We start from the raw sequence: 20,156 nt of genomic DNA, 5'->3' as shown, positions 1-20,156 counted from the left end.
CAAAATAAAGTTGATTTCTTTTGCAAAATAATTTTGATTCCTTTTGCAAAAGAATTTTGATTCCTTTTGTAAAATAAAACTGATTCCTTTTGCAAAATAAAATTGATTTCTTTTGCAAAATAAGATTGATTCATTTTGCAAAATAAAATTAGATTTTTTTTGCAAAATAAAGTTGATTTCTTTTGCAAAATAAAACTGACTCCTTTTGCAAAATAAAATTGATTTCTTTTGCAAAATAAGATTGATTCATTTTGCAAAATAAAATTAGATTTTTTTTGCAAAATAAAGTTGATTTCTTTTGCAAAATAAAGTTGATTTCCTTTGCAAAATAAAATTCATTTCTTTTGCAAAATAATATTGATTCATTTTGCAGGATCCAAACAGATGTTTTGGGTCCTGCAAAATAATGAAATGTCATGTTCCACTCCTAAATCAATGATTTCGGCTTCCTGAAATGTGCCCAACATTTGCCAGCAGGGGGTGATCTTGCCTCAAGAGAGAGAGAGAGCTGAGAGGTTATTCTATGGTTGTAAGCTATGTCAGTCCTTAAATGGATCATCTCCTGATGGCACCCAATTCTATAACCTTTTGGCAGCGGTCATTAAGCAAACCTATTGTTTGGGATGAGTGTTTTTCCACCGGGAATCGGAAGTAAGTGCCGGCTTTCAGCAAAATCGTGGTGTCATGCCCCCGTCGGAGTCTGAATCCAAGGAGGAAGACGAACAGCTGACACAGGGAGCAGGAATGTGGCTCCAGTTGGCTGTGGAGGAAACTGGGGAAGGGCAAAGTTAGAACAAGGGAGAGGGAGTTCAGAGGAGGACCCAGGCCCAGCCCTCTTCATCCTAGGACAGGGGTCTCAAACTCAATTTACCTGGGGGCCGCTGGAGGCAGAGGCTGGGTGAGGCTGGGCCGCACTGCAGACGTCATTTCCGCTCGGCTTCTACTTGTCAGCGGCTCCTGGTTTGGCCTTTCCCTTCCCAAGGCAACGCGGGACTGGAGCCGCACGGAGCCGTGCCGGCGGTAGCAACTCCTGACAGCCCCAGCCGGACACCTGAGCGGAGCCCGGGCGGAACTGCCTGTTGCTGCTGCTTCGGGCGCTGCTGCGGGCGTCTGGCTGCCCAAGTAAAGAACCGCACCAGCTCTGGGCAACTGTGAGGAGCAAGAGGGGAAGCCGGACCATTGGAGAAGCGGAGCAAAGCTGCCTCTTTCGGCGCAGAAAGCTTCCCCCAACCAGCCGGCTGGTCTCCTCCCTCCTCGGCCATACAGAACAAACAGGCAGAGGAGGAGAGCAGCTGGCCAGTTGGGGGAGGCTTCTTGTGCTGCGAAAGAGGCGGCTAATGAGGCTAATGATCTCCGGCTCCGCTCTGCTTCTCCAACATCCGGCGCCGCCCTGTTCTAGGTGCTGGCTGCTCGGACTTGCCAGGCCCGAATGTCAGCCACGATGAGGAACGGCGGGCGGGACTTCCTTCAGAGGTCCATTCCCCCTGCGGGCCGCACTAATATTATACTTTCATATCACGGTGGGGGCCACAGGATGTCGTCCTGTGGGCCGCCATTGGCCCGCGGGCCGCGAATTTGAGACCCCTGTCCTAGGACATGCAGGGAGGAAGCAAGAAGGGAGCAACGTGGGTTGCATGGCTTACAGGGGAGGAAAAGGCCCTGATTCCCTTCATTAGCTACACTTGGAAGAGAGTTTAAAGGAGATGCAAGTGGAGTGTGGCAGCTGCTGGGAACAGAGTTAATCTTTGGTCATCTGCGTTCCTGGCGTCTCCTCCCAACCATGTTGAGTTACTACAAGTTCCTTCACGTCTGAAATTCTTGCTTCTGCCCTGCCGGACTAATTACCTCATTTTGCCTTGATTGGACTTCTAGTTAGTTTTTGTTGACCACGTTTTGGACTTGATTCTCTGCAGCCAAAGGCTGTTTTTGAGAGAGTATTTTTCCAGCCCAGAAGATAACCAGGACATTTGAGGGCAAAGTTGGAGATAATAAAAGGACTCCTTTGGGCCACGCCCCTTCGGGTCATCACAAGTGGCCACGTGACTGTGGGACATAAATGCAACCTGGTTATGGAGCACCTGAAATGGGGTCACCATGACTATGGGGGGGAGGGGGGAGTGGCTGTCAGAATTTGAATCCGGGTCTTAAGTATCTTTTGAGGGGTCTGTTTTCTAAACGGACAACTTTGAACTAATTGTGAGCACAGTTTACAGGTGGTTTTTTTTCCCAAACACCTGGCTTTCACTTCTGGCTTTTGGCAAAAATGCAAACCATGGGTTTGTTTAACGAGTGTGGTGATACTCATTACGAGAATCATTATTATCGTAATTGTTTAATAACCATGGTGATTTGCTTAATGACCACCACAAAAAGGTTCGTAAAATTGGGACGGTCATATGATGACTTGCTTTAACAAACAGGAGAAAAACAGAGAGAGAGAGAAAAAAAAACTGAGGGAAAGGAGGAAAGAAAGAAGAAAGAGGAGAGAAAGATTGAAAGACAAAGAAAGACAGACAGAAAGAAAGAAAAAAGAGACTAAAAGAGAAAGAAAAGGAAGAAATGAAGGAAGGATTGAAAGAGAGAGAAACAAAGAGGCAGAAAAGAGAAAGATTGAAAGAGAGGGGGGAAAAGAAAAAAAGAAAGAAAAAGAGAGAAAGATAGATAGATACAAAGAAAGAAGAGACTAAAAGAAAGAAAAGGAAGGAGGGAGGGAGGGAAGGGAGGAAAAGAAAAAGAAAGAGACAGAAAGAGAAAGCCTAAAAAGGAAAGAAAGAAAGAAAGAAAGAAAGAAAGAAAGAAAGAAAGAAAGAAGGAAAGAAAGAAAGAAAGAAAGAAAGAAAGAAAGAAAGAAAGAAAGAAAGAAAGAAAGAAAGAAAAAAGAAAGGAGGGAGGGAGGAGAGAGGAAAGGAAAAGAAAAGAAAAAGCGACAAAAAGAGAAATCCTGAGAGGGAAAGAAAGAAAGAAAGAAAGAAAGAAAGAAAGAAAGAAAGAAAGAAAGAAAGAAAGAAAGAAAGAAAGAAAGAAAGAAAGAAAGAAAGAAAGAAGAAGGAGGAGGAAAGGAAGGAAGGAAAAGAAAAAGAAAGAGACAGAAAGAGAAAGATTAAGAGGGAAAGAAAGAGAGACTAAAGGAAAGAAAAGGAAGGAAGGAAGGAAAAGAAAAAGACAGAAAGATTAAGAGGGAAAGAAGAAAGAAAAGACTAAAAGAAAGAAAAGGAAGGAGGGAGGGAAGGAAGGAAAAGAAAAAGAGACAGAGACAGAAAGAGAAAGATTGAGAGGGAAAGAAAGAAAGAAAGAAAGAAAGAAAGAAAGAAAGAAAGAAAGAAAGAAAGAAAGAAAGAAAGAAAGAAAGAAAGAAAGAAAGAAAGAAAGAAAGAAAGAAAAACTTGCACAGCGTCACAAGGGCTGGTCTTAACCCGATTACTCCCTTTCTCTCATCTTACCATGTAGGGCTGCAGTGAAGACAAAACAGGCAGGTATTTGTGTCTCTTTGTGTGTGTGTGTGTGCGTGTGTGTGTGTGTGTTGCAAGCTCCCACTGGCCCCCTGTCTGAACCCCCTGGAGGGGACAGTCCAGCTCCAAGCCAGCCAGCCAGCCAGCCGCTACCTACTCTCCAGGTCGCCAATGAGCTGGTCGTCGTGCAGCTTGACCGCCCGGTGCTGTTCCACCTGGTCCTCCAGCTCAAAGATGGCCTCCTTCAGGTTCTTCAGCTCCGCTTCGCTTTCCGCGTTCTTCTCCTGCAGCCTCTGTCGCGTCTGGCTCAGCTGCTCCGCCTGCCCTGCGCAGGTCGCCTTCAGCTGCTCCCCTTCCTTCTCCACCTGGGGGCAACAAAGCGGGCATGAAAAGGGGGACAACGGCACCCTGGGAGCCCTCGGCCACCCCACCGGGGCGGCGGGAAGGATGGACCTCCACTTATGAATGTTCGCTTAGCGAATTTCCAAATTTATGACAGGGCTGGGAAAAGTTAAGAATTGCGACGGGCGCTTGCGGTTACAAATGACACCAACCACCGTCCTCATGTGTTGTGGTTCGCCGGCAGCCTGTACAGATGGCAGCGGAACTGGACAGTGGGGAGGAACATGGGCCAGTCCAGGAGTCTGGGAAGGGCTCGGATGAGAGTCCTGCGTCTGACACAGTGATGGGGCCAGGACCATCTGGGAGTTATGTGCTGACTCCGGAGCCTCCAGAATCTGATAGCAGCGAGGCAGAGGAACAGAGGGAGCCTGTTCCCAGTGCGTGCATGCACAGAGCTGCCAGAAGGCAAGAACAGTTAAGACAAAAGGGGTGATTCGGGAGTAAGGCATAAGAGATAAAGGAGGAGCAAAGGGACAGGAGCCTTTGCAGGAAGCAACTTTGTTCATTCTGGTCGGTTTGGAACCTGAAGCTCTGTGTTGAATTTGTGCTACATTTGGTTTTTTACATTTAATTTGGCACTTTAGTTGTTGGCAACAATTCAAAGGAGAGAAAGGTGGGTGCTTATCTCGAGGAACCGTTTGGGACTCATTACCGGCTGGGAATGAAAATAATTCCCAGCCATTGAAATAAAGCGAGGGTTGTTTGGACTAAGCGTGTGCTTAATTACAGTCTCAGGAAGCCTTGACCAGAAACACCACATCACATGACAGTGATTCAGGTACTGGGTATGTACAGGCAATCCTCGACTTATAACAGTTCATTTAGTGACCATTTGAAGTTGCAACAGCACTTGAACTTACAGCGGCACTGGAAGAAGTGACCGTTTTTCACACTTACAGCCGCTTATCCCCATGGTCCAAAAAATTCAGAGGCTTGGCCACTGACCTGTATTGATGACGGCTGCAGTGTGCTGGGGTCAGATGGTTCCCTTCCGCCCAGCAAAGTGAATTCCAGAGTCACTTAACAACCATGTTGCTAGCTTAACGACTGCAGTGATTCACTTAACAACTTTGCCAAGACAGGTCGTAAAAAAAGGTGAGGGGAGAAACAACTGTCTTGCTTTGCAATAGAAATTTTGGGTTCAATTCTGGCCGTAAGTCAAGAACCACACATTCAATTGTTCTGGACTTCTCTATATCTTCCATGAAATCTTTTAAAAATTTTATATACTGTTTTTTAGGCTTTTAATATATTATTGTACACCACCCAGATTCCCTCTGCAAGAGAGATGGGTGGTGATTAAATGAGTTAATTAGATAGATGATAGATAGATAGATAGATAGATAGATAGATAGATAGATAGATAGATAGATAGATAGATAAAGACAGAGATAAGATAAATGATAGATTGATATAGATAGAGATGATAGATAGATATAGAGATAGATAAGAGAGACAGAGAGAGAGACATAGATCATAGAGACAGAGATGATAGTGATGATAGATATAGAGAGATGATACATAGATAAGACAGACAGACAGATCATAGAGACAGATCATAGAGATAGATATTGATAATAGAGACAGAAAGAGAGATAATAGACAGAAACAGACATAGATCATAGAGACAGAGATAATAGATGGATGGATATAGATAGATAGTTAGATAACAGATAGATAATAAAGACAGACAAAGAGACACACAGATCATGGATGGATGGATGGATGGATGGATGGATGGATGGATAGATAGATAGATAGATAGATAGATAGATAGATAGACAGACAGACAGACAGACAGACAGATAGATAGATAGATAGATAGATGAGAGATAGCTAATAAAGACAGAGACAGAAATAGATCATAGAGACAGAGATAGATAGATAGATAGATAGATAGATAGATAGATAGATAGATAGATAGATAGACAGATAATATAGAGAAAGAGAGAAAGAGAAAGATAATAAGTAGGTGATAGTTAAGTGATAGCTAGATGATAGGTGGAGAGAGATGATGATAGATAAATGGAGGGATGGATAAACTTTTTAAAAAAGAAAAACAAGGCACAAGAAGAACCTAAATACCCCGAGTCAGACACAAGAGGAAAAAATCCATTCTAAACCTCAGCGGTTAACCAACAACGGTTAACCCTGTTTTTTGAGAGCTTCCAATCCAGTGGTGAGATCGGACAACACACAAAACACACACACCCTCTTTCCCAGGAGGTGCAAAATACCTGGCTGGTTAAGAGGCCACTCCCTGAACCGATTCGCTTCCAAGGGCACCAAAGATTTATTGGGTTACAAGTTCAAGATTTGCCGGGTGAATGACTGCACATAAGCACACAATGTCACAATTGGGCTGTGCAGTAAAGGGGAAAAAAATAAGTCACCAGGGAGGTTGGGCAAAGAAGGGTATGCTGGAGAGCCAAACCAGGCAAAACATTTGTAAACATGGCCCCTTTAAGACGGGTGGACTTCAACAAGGTTGCATGTATTTATGGGCCTGGCTGGTCTAGGGAAGAGAAGGACCAGGGGAGACAGGAGAGCATCTTCCAATACTTGAGGGGCTGCCCCAGAGAGGAGGAAGGGAGTCGAGCTATTTTCTTTAAAGCACCCGAAGGCCAGACAAGGAATAATGGATGGAAACTGATCAAGGAGAGATTCAACCTGGAAATAAGGAGAAACTTTCTGACAGGGAGAACAATCAACTCATGGAACAGAAGTTGCCTTCGGAAGTTGTGGGAGCTTCATCACTGGAGGCTTTCAAGAAGAGACTGGACTGCCATCTGTCAGAAATGGTGTAGGGTCTCCCGCCTGGGCAGGGAGTTGGACTAGATGACCTATAAGGTCCCTTCCAACTCTGATTCTCTGTTATCAAATGTAGGCCCGTAACTTGCAAACGAGTGCCTAGAGTTCGGTCACGTGATTAGGGGGCATGGCTAGGGACTTCTGGGAGATGAAGTTGAAAGCATGATGCTGGGGAATTCTGGGAGTTTCTCACGTAGCAATTGCAATTTTGGGCACCATTACAGCCGTAAGTCGAGGACTACCTGCATTGTCGCTGCTAGCACCCTGCGGGATTAGCTCAAACATGCAAGATGTCTAGAATGTCATGCCCGCCATTCCGGGAGTTCCCAGGAACGACCCCTATTTTCCCCACTGCGACCTTTTTTTCAGGTATACTGCTGTTGCCTCTGGAGGCTCCGGCCGAACGCCTTACCTTGGCCAGCTGCCCTTGCAGAGTCTTCACCTCGCTGTGGGCCTTCAGCAGCTCCTGCCTCAGCTCCGTGCAGGATTGTTCCAACTGGTCACGCTCGGCGCGGATCCCGTGCAGCACCTCGTGGGCGTCCGAGCGGCCAGCCGCCTGCTCCATGGCATCCATGGCGGCTGATTTCCGCTTCTCGCTGTCCAGCTGGGACCGCAGCGACTCGCTCTCGATCTTCAACCCTTCCAGGTGGACCTTGCAGTCTTCCAGGGTCCTCGCCAAGGCGCCATTGTTCAGCCGCTCGGTTTCCAAGTGGCCACCCAGCCGCTTGGCTTCCTCGCCCAGGTTTTTGACTGCCGCTTGGGCCTCTTGATGTTCCCTCTCCAGACTCCTCAAACTGCTGGTCAGCTGCTGCTGGATGTTGAGCATCTTCTCGCGCTCAAACTGGGCCTTTTCCTGCAGCTCGGCGCACCGCAGCTCCAGCTCGTGTACCTTGGCTTTGTTCTCGTCCGTCTTGGGCCGATCCTGCAGGAGGGCGGTCAGCTTCTCGTTCTCTTGGCTCAGCTGCTCGGCTCGCTCCCGGTGCTGGCAGAAGGACCTCTCCAGCATGGCCTTCTCCTCGGCCAACTTCTCGTTCTCCGCCGTCAGCTCCTGGACCACCTGCTGCTGGTCGGAGAGCTCCTGCAAGGTGGCCTGCAGCTCCTCCGCCATGCAGTGGTGGTTCTCCTCCATCCGCTGGATCCGCTCGGTGAGCGAGGCCACCGAGAGGTCGCTGTCGTTGTTGGGCGAACTCCCCGAGGTGGAGCATCTCGAGGTCTTGAAGACGTTGCTGCCGGAGGATGGGGGCCTGGAGGGGACGTCCGTGATGTGCTCGAAATCCGAGGCGTCCGGGGACAACGAAGCTTTGGTCACGTCGCTGCTGGATGAGCCCGAGTTGCGGAGCGGAGGGCCGTTGACGCAGAGGCTGCCGCTGGTGGGGTTGCTGCAAAGGGACGGCTGAATTGGGCTGCCAAAACTGGACTCCTGCGTGGTCGGGGTGGGCAGGCTGCCGCTGGTGTCCGAGAGGGGCGAATGTTCCCGTTGGTTTAGCTTCTCCTTCAAGAGTCGGTTCTCCTCTCCCAGGTGGAGAAGTTCCCTCTGGAAGGTCTTGTTCTTCTCCTGGAGGGCCTGGATGATGGACTCCACCTCGGTTGGAAGGCCGTCCACCAGCGTGCCCGCCAAGCCGGGGTCGTTAGCCAACTCCTTGCCTTGGTGCTTCTTCAGCTCGTTACGGAGTTTGGTGATCTCCGAGTCTTTCGTCTTGGCCTCGGCCAGCAGCTCCTTGACCTGGGACGCCAGGCCCGCCTTGTCGCCAACTTCTGCCTCATTCTTGGGCTTGAGGGACGGCCGTGAATGCTTGGTGGGAGTGGGTGCCCCGGAAGACGTCGGGCTGGGCTGAGCTTTCCGGGGCCTCAGGACCGCCTTTTCTCGGGCCACGGAGCTCGGCAGCTCCCGCGGGGCGGGGATCCCTGTGCGCTTGGCGGACGGGGCAGGACCTGGAAAAAGAAAAGATGACATTGATGAAATCTGCTGCGATGGATCGTGGGAAATGTAGTTCCCTGCACGCTGGTTGGTTGCAAGGAAGAACACATCACTAAGGATGCCAACGAAATGAAATGCAATGGTGGAAAAAAGTTAAGGTTCTACATTTAGTAATTTACGAAGCTGGCAGGAATAGCTAACACCCAAGAAGAAAGGCTCAAGATCCAGATAGAGCTTGACAGACTAGAACCCTGGGCCCTATCCAACAAAATGAAATTCAATGTAGAGAAAAGGAAAGTCCTACACTTAGGAAAGAAAAACCCAAAGGACACCTATAATAGACTGGGTGAAACCAGGCTCAATAGCAGGAACTGGGAGGGGGATCTTGGAGTTTTAGTGGACAACCAGCTAAATATGAGCCAATGTTGTGCAGCAGCAGCCAAAAAAGCTAACGCAATCCTAAGTTGTATTAACAGAGGGATACAATCAAGGTCAAGGGAGGTACTAATGCCACTCTATAAAGCCTTAGTAAGACCACACCTAGAGTACTGCATCCAGTTTTGGCCACCACACTATAAAAAAAGATGTTGAGACTCTGGAAAAAGTGCAGAGAAGAGCAACCAGGAGGATGAGGGGACTGGAGGCTAAAACATACAATGAACGGTTGCAAGAACTGGGCCTGGCTAGTCTAGGGAAGAGAAGGACCAGGGGAGACAAGATAGCAGTCTTCCAATATTTGAGGGGCTGCCCCAGAGAGAGAAGCTCATTTTTTTCCAATATTTTTTACTTTTGGGGCAATAGAATAGAATAGAATAGAATAGAATAGAATAGAATAGAAGAGAAGAGAAGAGAAGAGAAGAGAAGAGAATAATAGAATAAATAGAATAGAAGAATAGAATAGAAGAGAATAGAAGAGAATAGAAGAGAAGAGAAGAGAATAATAGAATAAATAGAATAGAAGAATAGAATAGAATAGAATAGAATAGAATAGAATAGAATAGAATAGAATAGAATAGAATAGAATAGAATAGAATAGAATAGAATAGAATAGAATAGAAGAACAGAGCAGAGCAGAGCCTTTAGGAATAGGAATAGAATAGAATAGAATAGAATAGAATAGAATAGAAAACCTTTATTGTCATTGCATTCAAAATACAATGAAATTTGATGAGGGGTCTAGAGGCTTAAACAGACGAAGAACGGTAGCAGGAACCAACTCGCATTTACGGCCATTTGCAGTGTCCCTCACTTATGCAACTATGACTTTTGTGGTTTTTTTCTCTCCCCAACAGTCATGTGACTAACTTAACAACTGCAGGGATTCCCTTAACAGCTGTGGCAACAAACAGAACAAGCTCACTTAACAACGATTTCACTTAGCAACAGAAATACTGGGTTTCAATTGTGGTTGTAATTCGAGGGCTACCTGTATATCTTAACCCGTAGCGTTGTGGTTGCGGTATTGTTATTTCTCTCCTTTATTATTATTATTATTTATTATCTATTTTTTTATTTTAATTATAAGAATACAACACGATGCAGCTGATCAAGCATTACAACTGTTATACATACAGTATATAAATTTTACTTCATCATTTACAATCTCCTTGTTTGATATATTATGTACTAATTATTCTAATCCTCATAGCTACTTATGTTCCGACCTTGCCTTCTTCTATACAACCACTAATAGAATTTATTCCATTTTTCATAGTACTCAGATTCCCCCTTGTTTTTTAATTTTAGAGTTAACCTATCTGATTCAGCACAGGTCATAATTTTTCTTATTATCTCTGTTTCTGGCGGTATGTTTTCATTCTTCCAGTATTGTGCATATACAGTATTATTCCAGCCGCTGTCAACACATGTACTGTTAGATAAATTAAATCCTTCCTATATCTTTCTGGTCTTATTCCTAGGAGGAAAAAATTCCAGTTTAAATGGAATACACTCTCCCGCCATTTATTCCACCCATGTCTGAATCATTCTCCAATATATATATATTTTTTTTTTGCAGCATTGCAAGTCCACCACATGTGAAAAAATAATGTGCCTGATACATCTTTGCACTTTTTTATTCTTCTCCTTTTATTGGCTGGGAGAGCTTGTAGTGTTGGGGCAAGGCTAGAAATCTGGTTTGCAAAACACAACAGCTGGCTTCGCACGTTACATTAATCAGTATGATTTCCATCGAAGTTGCAACTCACGGCTGGGCACGCTGTCCTAAAAATGCCATCTTTTTATGGCATTTGTTTAAGCCCTCCCGCAAACTTAGTAAGTAAATTAGTAAAGCCTTAGTAAGGCCACACCTAGAGTACTGCATCCGGTTTTGGTCACCATACTTTAAAAAGATGTTGAGACTCTAGAAAAAGTGCGGAGAAGAGCAACCAGGATGATGAGGGGACTGGAGGCTAAAACATACGAAGGACGGTTACAGGAACTGGGCCTGGCTAGTCTAGGGAAGAGAAGGACCAGAGGAGACAGGAGAGCATCTTCTAATATTTGAGGGGCTGCCACAGGGAGGAGGGGGTGGGGTCAAGCTATTCTCCAAAGCAAAAGAAAGAAAGAAAGAAAGAAAGAAAGAAAGAAAGAAAGAAAGAAAGAAAGAAAGAAAGAAAGAAAGAAAGAAAGAAAGAAAGAAAGAAAGAAAGAAAGAAAGGAGAGAGAAAAAAGGGAAGGGAAGGAAGCAAGGAAGAAGAAAGAAGAAAAGGAAGATGAGAGAAAGGAAAGGAAGGGAAGGAAGAAAACAAACAAACAAACAAATAAATAAATAAATATGAGCAAACCATGGATGGGCAGAAGACTTGCTTAGTTTAAGGAAAAGGAGGATGGGGTGACATGATAGCAGTCTTCCAATATCTCAGGGCTTGCTACAAAGAAGAGATGTCAAAAAGATGTTGAGACTCTGGAAAAAGTGCAGAGAAGAGCAACCAGGAGGATGAGGGGATTGGAGACTAAGGCATATAAAGAACAGTTACAGGAACTGGGCCTGGCTAGTCTAGTGAAGAGAAGGACCAGGGGAGACAGGAGAGCCGTCTTCCAATATTTGAGGGGCTGCCCCAGAGAGGAGGAAGGGGTCAATCTATTCTCCAAAGCACCTGAAGGCCAGACAAGGAATAATGGATGGAAACTGAACAAGGAGAGATTCAACCTAGAAATAAGGAGAAACTTTCTGACAGTGAGAACAACCAACCCACGGAACAAAAGTTGCCTTCAGAAGTTGTGGGAGCTTCATCCCTGGAGGCTTCCAAGAAGAGATTGGACTGCCTTCTCTCAGAAATGGTTTGGGTCTCCTGCTTGGGCAGGGGGTTAGACTAGATGACCTACAAGATCCCTTCCAACTCTGATTATCTGTTATATATTAAACTATAATAACAAAATAGTCTGGCACTTGAGCCTGATTGGTGAATGTAAGAAGGTGGTTAGGTTGAGAATTTCTAGGATGCCAAATTTTCATATTCAACATTCATTGTTGGTTCATTTTATGACATTTTATCTTTGACCCCAATTCAACCTTCTGCACATATCCAGACAAATTTTGGGATTTGTTAAACCATGACTTATTAAGCTTCTTGTGCCAATAAGCCATGGTTAATATAAACCACAGCATTGGGCAGCTGTGTATGTGATACTAAACTGAGATTAACCCAAAGAAATATCTTTAGGCAGAGATTCCCTAACGCCCGATTTTGTTGTTGTTTCTCTGTGTCACAGACTATACGTGAGTATATGCATCATTTTGAATTTATGTATTTATTCTGTCGTGGTTATATAGTGTATATATTGGAGGTGGTGATCCTTTGGGAGAGCTGTAGGCAACAAAATTTCATTTTAATGTTTTAAATTAAACAGTGTACTTTCAAAGTCACAATAAAGTTATTGTTCTGTTCTGTTCTGTTCTATTCGTATTACTATTCTATTCCACTCTTATTATATTTTATTCTACACTTATTTCTATTCTATTCCTATTCCATTCCGTTCTATTCTAAATTCTATTCTCTGTGCCAATCTTTTCTGTTGTTCTGTTTTGTTCTATTCTATTCTGAATTCTATATTTCTATTCTATATTCTATTCTATTCTTCTCTCGTCACCTCTGCCATTCTATATTCTATTCTATATTCCATTCCATTCCATATTTTCTATTCTATTCTATTCTATTCTATTCTATTCTATTCTATTCTATTCTATTCTATTCTATTCCTATTCTATTCCAATCCAAGATTCTATTCTCAATAAAGATCCTATCCTACCCTATCCTGTATTCCATTCTGTTCCATATTTTCTATTCTATTCTTTATTCCATTCCATATTTTCTATTCTATTCTATTCCGTTCCATTCCAATATTCTATTCTCAATAAAGATCCGATCCTATCCTACTTTGACGCCAATTAGTGTAAAGTGACAGTAAGTTCTAAATTCTAATTATGGCAGATTCCAGCTCAAGATTCTCACGGCTAATTCCCATGGATCATTTTGGAAATTTGGAGACACAGCTAGTCCTCCACTTACAACAGTTCATGTAGTGACCGTTCAAAATTATATCACTGAAAAAAAGGGACTTATGACATTTTCTCACACTTACGACGGTCGCAGCATCCCCGTGGTGATCAAAATTTGGATGCTTGGCCACGGACTCTTATTTATGACGGTTGGAGCGTCCTGAGGTCACGTGATCCCCTTTTGCGACGTTCTGATGAGCAAAGTCAATGGGGAAGCCAGATTCACTTAACAACCGTGGCAAGGTAGGTCGTAAAATGCAGCAAAGCTCACTTAACGGACGTTTCGTTTAGCAGCAGAAATTTTGAGTTCAATTGTGGTTGTTATGTCAAGTACTACCTGTACTTAACAGTGCAGGTAGTCCTCGACTTAATGACCATTCATTCCGCGACCATTTCAAGTGACCACAGCACTAAAAAAAAGCAACTTACGACCAGTCCTCGCTCTTACAACCGTAACATCATCCTCAAGGTCATTGGGTCAAAATTCGAGCGCTTGGCAACTGACTCATATTTATGACAGCTGAAGTGTCATGTGGATCCTCTCTGGCGTACCTCTGACAAACCACCTCAATGGGGAAGCCAGATTCGCTTAACAACGGCATCGATTTCCTTGTCGTTAAGTGAGTCGCGCCTGATTTCGCAATCTAACAGTTGTTCACGGCCAAAAAAAAAAAAAGATTGCCGTTTCAGGTGTGACTCATTTAACAACCTCCTTGCTTAACAAACAGGAATATTCTGGTTTGAATTGCGGTCATAAATCGAGGACCCATCGTGTTGCTCCCAACCCTGCATTTGGGCAGGCCTAGAGATCTGAACCCATTGCATTTTCTCCCCTCTTTTATTTCTCCCCCCCCCCCTTTTGTTGGATAGGAAATAAGAAAATTGCAAAGAAAATAAGAAAGTAATTTCATTTTAAGAGGGGCGGGAAATGGAAGAAATAAAGGGGGGGTTGAAGAAATAATGGACAAAAATGGAAGAAATAATTCCAGATCAAAGGGGGGACTGGGGAAATTGGAGAAATCCCACCAAGCCTTGAATCACTGTAGTAATTCAGCCCCCCCCCCCCCCCCACAAAAAAAATGGAGGAGGAAACCCCAAACTTTCAACTGAATGGCCACAAGCAATGGGGCCTTTGATGGTTTTAATCACATTAGGTGCATTGTCAGGAGGCGCATACTTGCAAAAACGGTGCTCCCTTCCCTTCGCAAGGGAACCGGTTTCTGCTTCGGCGTGTCCACCGGGCCAAAAACAACCGAGAAAACTTGGGCCAGAAATTAAATCGCTTGCATTTTAAGGCGGGCGAGGCAAAGGGGCTTCTTCGGTCAGGAGGAAGAAGGGAGGAGAGGAATTCGAAAGGAAGATAGAGCGGGTTTAGTTTGCAGAGTACGAAAGAAGAAGGAAAAAAGATTTTTTTAAAAAAAGATTTCCATAGGAAAAAAAATGTGAATTGAAATCCACCCATCTTAAAGCTTGCAGGATGGGGGGTTCTGGGAGTGGAAGTCCACCCCTTAAAGCAGGCTGGCTGGGGGATTCTGGGAGTGGAAGTCCACCCTCTTAAAGCATCCTGGCTGGGGGATTCTGGGAGTGGAAGTCCTCCCCTCTTAAAGCATGGCTGGCTGGGGGATTCTGGGAGTGGAAGTCCTCCCTCTTAAAGCATGGCTGGCTGGGGATTCTGGGAGTGGAAGTCCTCCCCTTAAGTTGGCTGGCTGGGGATTCTGGGAGTGGAAGTCCACCCCTCTTAAAGCAGGCTGGCTGGGGGATTCTGGGAGTGGAAGTCCACCCTCTTAAAGCATCCTGGCTGGGGATTCTGGGAGTGGAAGTCCACCCTCTAAAGCATGGCTGGCTGGGGGATTCTGGGAGTGGAAGTCCTCCTCTTAAAGTTGGCTGGCTGGGGATTCTGGGAGTGGAAGTCCACCCCTCTAAAGCAGGCTGGCTGGGGGATTCTGGGAGTGGAAGTCCACCCCTCTTAAAGCATGCTGGCTGGGGGATTCTGGGAGTGGAAGTCCTCCCCTCTTAAAGCATCTGGCTGGGGATTCTGGGAGTGGAAGTCCACCCTCTTAAAGCATCCTGGCTGGGGATTCTGGGAGTGGAAGTCCTCCCCTCTTAAAACATGGCTGACTGGGGATTCTGGGAGTGGAAGTCCACCCCTCTTAAAGCATCTGGCTGGGGATTCTGGGAGTGGAAGTCCACCCTCTTAAAGCATGCAGACTGGGGATTCTGGGAATGGAAGTCCATCCCTCTTAAAGCATGCAGATTGGGGATTCTGGGAGAAAGTCCACTCATCTTAAAGCATAATGGCTGGGGATTCTGGGAGTGGAAGTCCACCCCTCTTAAAGCATCTGGCTGGGGATTCTGGGAGAGGAAGTCCACTCATCTTAAAGCATAATGGCTGGGGATTCTGGGAGTGGAAGTCCACCTCTTAAAGCATGCAGACTGGGGATTCTGGGAGTGGAAGTCCATCCTCTTAAAGCATGCAGATTGGGGATTCTGGGAGAGGAAGTCCACTCATCTTAAAGCATAATGGCTGGGGATTCTGGGAGTGGAAGTCCATCCCTCTTAAAGCATGCTGGATGGGGGATTCTGGGGGGATGAAGTCCACTGATCTTAAAGCATGCTCTCAGTGTACATAAAAGCTATAAGTGATAAATCATGATCATAGTCATAATTAACAATACATTCATCATGAATCATAAGATACAACACTTAATGATAGTCACAGGATACTAAATAAGCCATCAACATAAATCCTACTAGGAAACTAAATAAAACAATATAAACCGTAAATATAAAAGCCACAAACTTATAGTCATAAGTAGAGAAAGGGATAGGTAAAAGGAAGGAGAGTAATAATAGTAATACAGCCTTACTAAAGAGTTGGACAGTGTTGTGGGAATGAGTTGTTTAGCAGAGGGATGGCAGGCGTGGAAAAACTGTCCTTGTGTCTGCTTGTTCTGGTGCGCAATGCTCTATAGCGTCGTTTTGAAGGTAGAAGTTGAAACAATTTATGTCCAGGATGTGAGGGGTCTGTAGATATTTTCACAGCCCTCTTTTTGACTCGTGCAGGATACGTGAGCGTATATTGATGTGTATACTGCATATTTTAGAATAGCATAATAAAGTTGGAAGGGACCTTGGAGGTCTTCTAGTCCAACCCCCTACCTAGGCAGGAAACCCTACACCACTTCAGACAAATAGTTATCCAATCTCTTCTTTAAAACTTCCAGTGTTGGAGCATTCACAACTTCTGGAGGATAGTTGTTCCACTAGTTAATTGTTATAACTGTCAGGAAATTTCTACGTAGTTCTAAGTTGCTTCTCTCCTTGATTAGTTTCCACCCGTTGCTTCTCATTCTGCCTTCAAGTGCTTTGGAGAATGGCTTGACTCCCTCTTCCTTGGGGCAGCCCCTCAAATATTGGAAGATGGCTATCATGTCACCCCTAATCCTTCTTGTCAGAGCATTTGCAGCATTGAATGCTATTATGATACAACCAAGGAGCAGACATTTAACAGTGGTTTATATACAACAGTTATATACAGACATATATGGGGTAAGCAAAATACCTTAAAAGCAATCTTTCTTATTCTTAAATCTACACCAGGGGTCTTCAAACTTGACAGCTTTAAGACTTGTGGACTTCAACTCCCAGAATTCTTCCTCCAGTCACGTTAGCTCAGGAATTCTGGGAGTTGAAGTCCACAAGTCTTAAACTTGCCAAGTTTGAAGACCCTTGCTCTACCACAGAGAACTTCTTGCAATAAATACCGGACACAAGAAGAGAGGACATGCCCTCTAATGGCTGCCTTTATATAAACACCTCTTAAAGGGGTAGAACCCATCCCCCCAGTCTTAAAGGGGCAGTACTAATGCTGATTCATCTTTATTACATCAGCCATCTATTGCATCAGACTTACAGCAGCTGGCAGCTATCAAATCTTACACCTCAACACTTCTCTTCATAAAACTAGACATATCCAATTCCAGCAGCCGTTCTTCGTACGGTTTAGCCTCCAGTCTCCTAATCCTTTCGTTGCTCTTCTCTGCACACTTTCCAGAGTCTCAACATCTTTTTTTTACAGGGTGGCGACCAAAACTAGATCCACTATTCCAAGTGTGGCCTTACCAAGGCCTTATAAAGTGGTATTCACACTTCACGTGATCTTAGATTCTCTCCCTCTGTTGATGCAGCCTAGAACCGTGTTGGCTGATATATATATATCAATGATATACTGATGTGCAAAGCACAGCTGAGAAGTGGGGAGAGAATAAGCTGGCTGAACAAAAGCGCCATTTCTTCCCTCCCTGAACAGCCCCCCACCCTGCCCTTCTCACACTGCACACACCAACGTGCTCGGTTTGCAGAGGAGAAAAATGGGGGTCTTGCACAAGGAAGCCACAGTACCAGCGCGGGATGCTTTGGAGGCCAAAGACAAAGAAGGCAGTGTTTGGGTTGATGTGGGGAGGCGGGGGGGAAAGAGATAGCAAGAGCAAGCGTTCGCTCTGGGTATTTTGCCAGCCACCCACGCCGGTTGTCCGGGCTGAATTGCACAGCTGGTTGGGAAGGCGCGGTGACCCCCCCCCCTCAATTGTGACTTCCATTTTTTCCCCCTCCTCTTCCCCCTTGGTTATAATGCGGCGTTTCAAGGTGCACGGAGCATTCTGCAAATGCTTGGGGGAGACAACCCCGCCTGGGTTTTATTCAGGGGGAAAGGCTACAAGGGCACATCAGGGCCCTGAAAAGGAGATGCAGCCGATCTAGATCAATCAGAACGGAGCTGGAAGGGACCGGCGAGGATGAAATATGTAACAGTGATACCCATTGTCATCGGGGGACTTGGCACCATGTCCAAGAATTTCACAAAACACATCAAGAAACTGCGGCTTCCCACAATAACACCAGCGGAGCTACAAAAAAACTGTGCTACTCAGAACACCGTACACCTTAAGAAGATACTTGGGTTGATATCTGGGACGCTGGTAGCGTCCGTCACTGGTATTTGTGATACATTTTTAAATGTTCACTTGACTGAGTTTCATGTTTAATGAATAAAAGAGAAAAAATAATAGTAAGGACAATAATGATAGATAGATAGACAGGGACACACAGTCATTGAGAGAAAGATACATACCGTTTCCCCTAAAATACGATCTACCCTGATAGTAAGTCCTAGCTGGATTTTTACACATGCGCCCAATATAAGCCCTACCCCCCCAAAATAAGCCCTAATTAAGATCCCACCCACTCCAGAGTGAGGGGTAAAAATTAAGCTAGGGTGGGGATGTGGGGTGGAGCTGCCCTATTACTTACCTTTGGACAGGTGTAGCCAGGACTTGCACCCCCTGACACCTGCCTTTCTGGCCCATTTTTTCTACAGCCAGCAAGGTTGGCAAGGCTTTCCTGAAGGCCTTTGGAGCTGAGGACAAAGCTCAGGATCGATCCAGAGCTCAGTTATGGGATGCAGAGGCCTTCAGGAAAGTCTTGCCAGCCGCAGAAGAAGAAGTTCCTGAAGGCCTCTGACCGCGAAAAGGAGGCCGGGGGCGATGTGCGCAAGTGAGGTTAATCAGTGGATGACATCCCCAAAAAATAAGACCTGGTGCCTTTTTTTCGAGGTGGCAAATATATATAAGATAGGGTCTTATTTTCGGGGAAACACGATAGCTGCACGCACAATATTCCATCAGTGGAAAGCTAACGCCTTTCTATCCGGGGCCGGGCTGAAAATATATTGGAATATTTTCTTTCGTGGCTGAATTTTGCAGAATACCTGCTGATTTGCGCAGCTCGAAAGGGTCCCAAAACAGGACCGTGCGCCCTCCAGATAAGGTTAGGGCAATGCTTAGTGCCTCTCCCAGCGTGTGCACGCCCTTTGTGGAGGGTTAGGGTAAGCCTTGCCGGCCACAGAAGGAATTCCTGGAGGCCCTCTGACAGCGAAAAGGAGGCCAGGGGCGACGTGCGCAAATGAGGTTAGTCAGTGGATGACATCCCTCGAAAATAAGACCTGGTGCCTTTTTTGGTTCTATCTATCTATCTATCTATCTATCTATCTATCTATCTATCTATCTATCTATCATCTATCTATCTATATATCTATCTATCTATCATCTATCTATCTATCTATCTATCTATCATCTATCTATCTATCTATCTATCTATCTATCTATCATCTATCTATCTATCTATATCTATCTATCTATCATCTATCTATCTATCTATCTATCTACTATCATCTATCTATCATCTATCTATCTATCTATCTATCATCTATCTATCTATCTATCTATCTATCATCTATCTATCTATCTATCTATCTATCTATCTATCTATCTATCTATCTATCTATCTATCTCTATCATCTATCTATCTATCTATCTATCTATCTATCTATCTATCTATCTATCTATCTATCTATCTTATCTATCTATCTATCTATCTATCTATCTATCTATCTATCTATCTATCTATGGTATCTATCTCTATCATCTATCTATCTATATCATCTATCTATATCATCTATCTATCTATCTATCTATCTATCTATCTATCTATCTATCATCTATCTATATCATCTATCTATCTATCTATCTATCTATCTATCTATCTATCTATCTATCTATCTATCTATCTATCTATCTATCTATCTATCTATCTATCTCATCTATCTATCATCTCTATCTATCTATCTATCTATCTATCTATCATCTATCTATCTATCTATCTATCTATCTATCTATCTATCTATCTATCTATCTATCTATGAATGACAGGGTCTTATTTTGGGGGAAACACGGTAGACAGACAGACAGACAGATTATGGCAGCTTGTCGCATGCTTTTGCCCAGTGGACGAAGCTGCTTCTTGCTTGGACATGGGGACATGGTGAGAGGTTCAAAGCTCGGCCACCCCAATGCTTTATTGGGGGGAGGGGTGCAGATGGGTTTTTAACCAGCCGCAGCCCTGGATGTGGAACCATCCGATTAAAAAAGAGGTTTTCCCTGGCAGCTGCAGGGAGAATAAGCAGGAATCCCGGGCAGGAACCTGCCCAGGGAGATAACTGTGGTTTGCGCTGTCAGAGGAA

General features: G+C 44.7%; 1 protein-coding gene across 4 annotated transcripts in view; it reads right to left on the bottom strand.

Annotated features, from left to right (window-relative positions):
* Window positions 1–20,156, bottom strand: part of SPECC1 (sperm antigen with calponin homology and coiled-coil domains 1) — a 153,810-nt gene that overhangs the window by 65,791 nt on the left and 67,863 nt on the right. For all 4 annotated transcript variants that reach the window (XM_087968345.1, XM_087968199.1, XM_087968302.1 and 1 more), the window contains 2 exons: window positions 7,075–8,594; window positions 3,607–3,814 (listed from right to left, as the gene is read on the bottom strand). In XM_087968345.1, coding sequence (XP_087824471.1) covers window positions 3,607–3,814; window positions 7,075–8,594 — 1,728 coding nt within the window. The remainder of the gene's footprint in view (window positions 1–3,606; window positions 3,815–7,074; window positions 8,595–20,156) is intronic.

Source organism: Notechis scutatus, chromosome 1 (genome assembly GCF_049901735.1).
Source record: "Notechis scutatus isolate UNSWTSFEM ecotype Mainland chromosome 1, rNotScu1.2, whole genome shotgun sequence".
Taxonomy (NCBI): domain Eukaryota; kingdom Metazoa; phylum Chordata; class Lepidosauria; order Squamata; family Elapidae; genus Notechis; species Notechis scutatus.
Note: the sequence above shows the minus strand (reverse complement) of the source record. Positions and strands in the feature narration are given on the sequence as shown.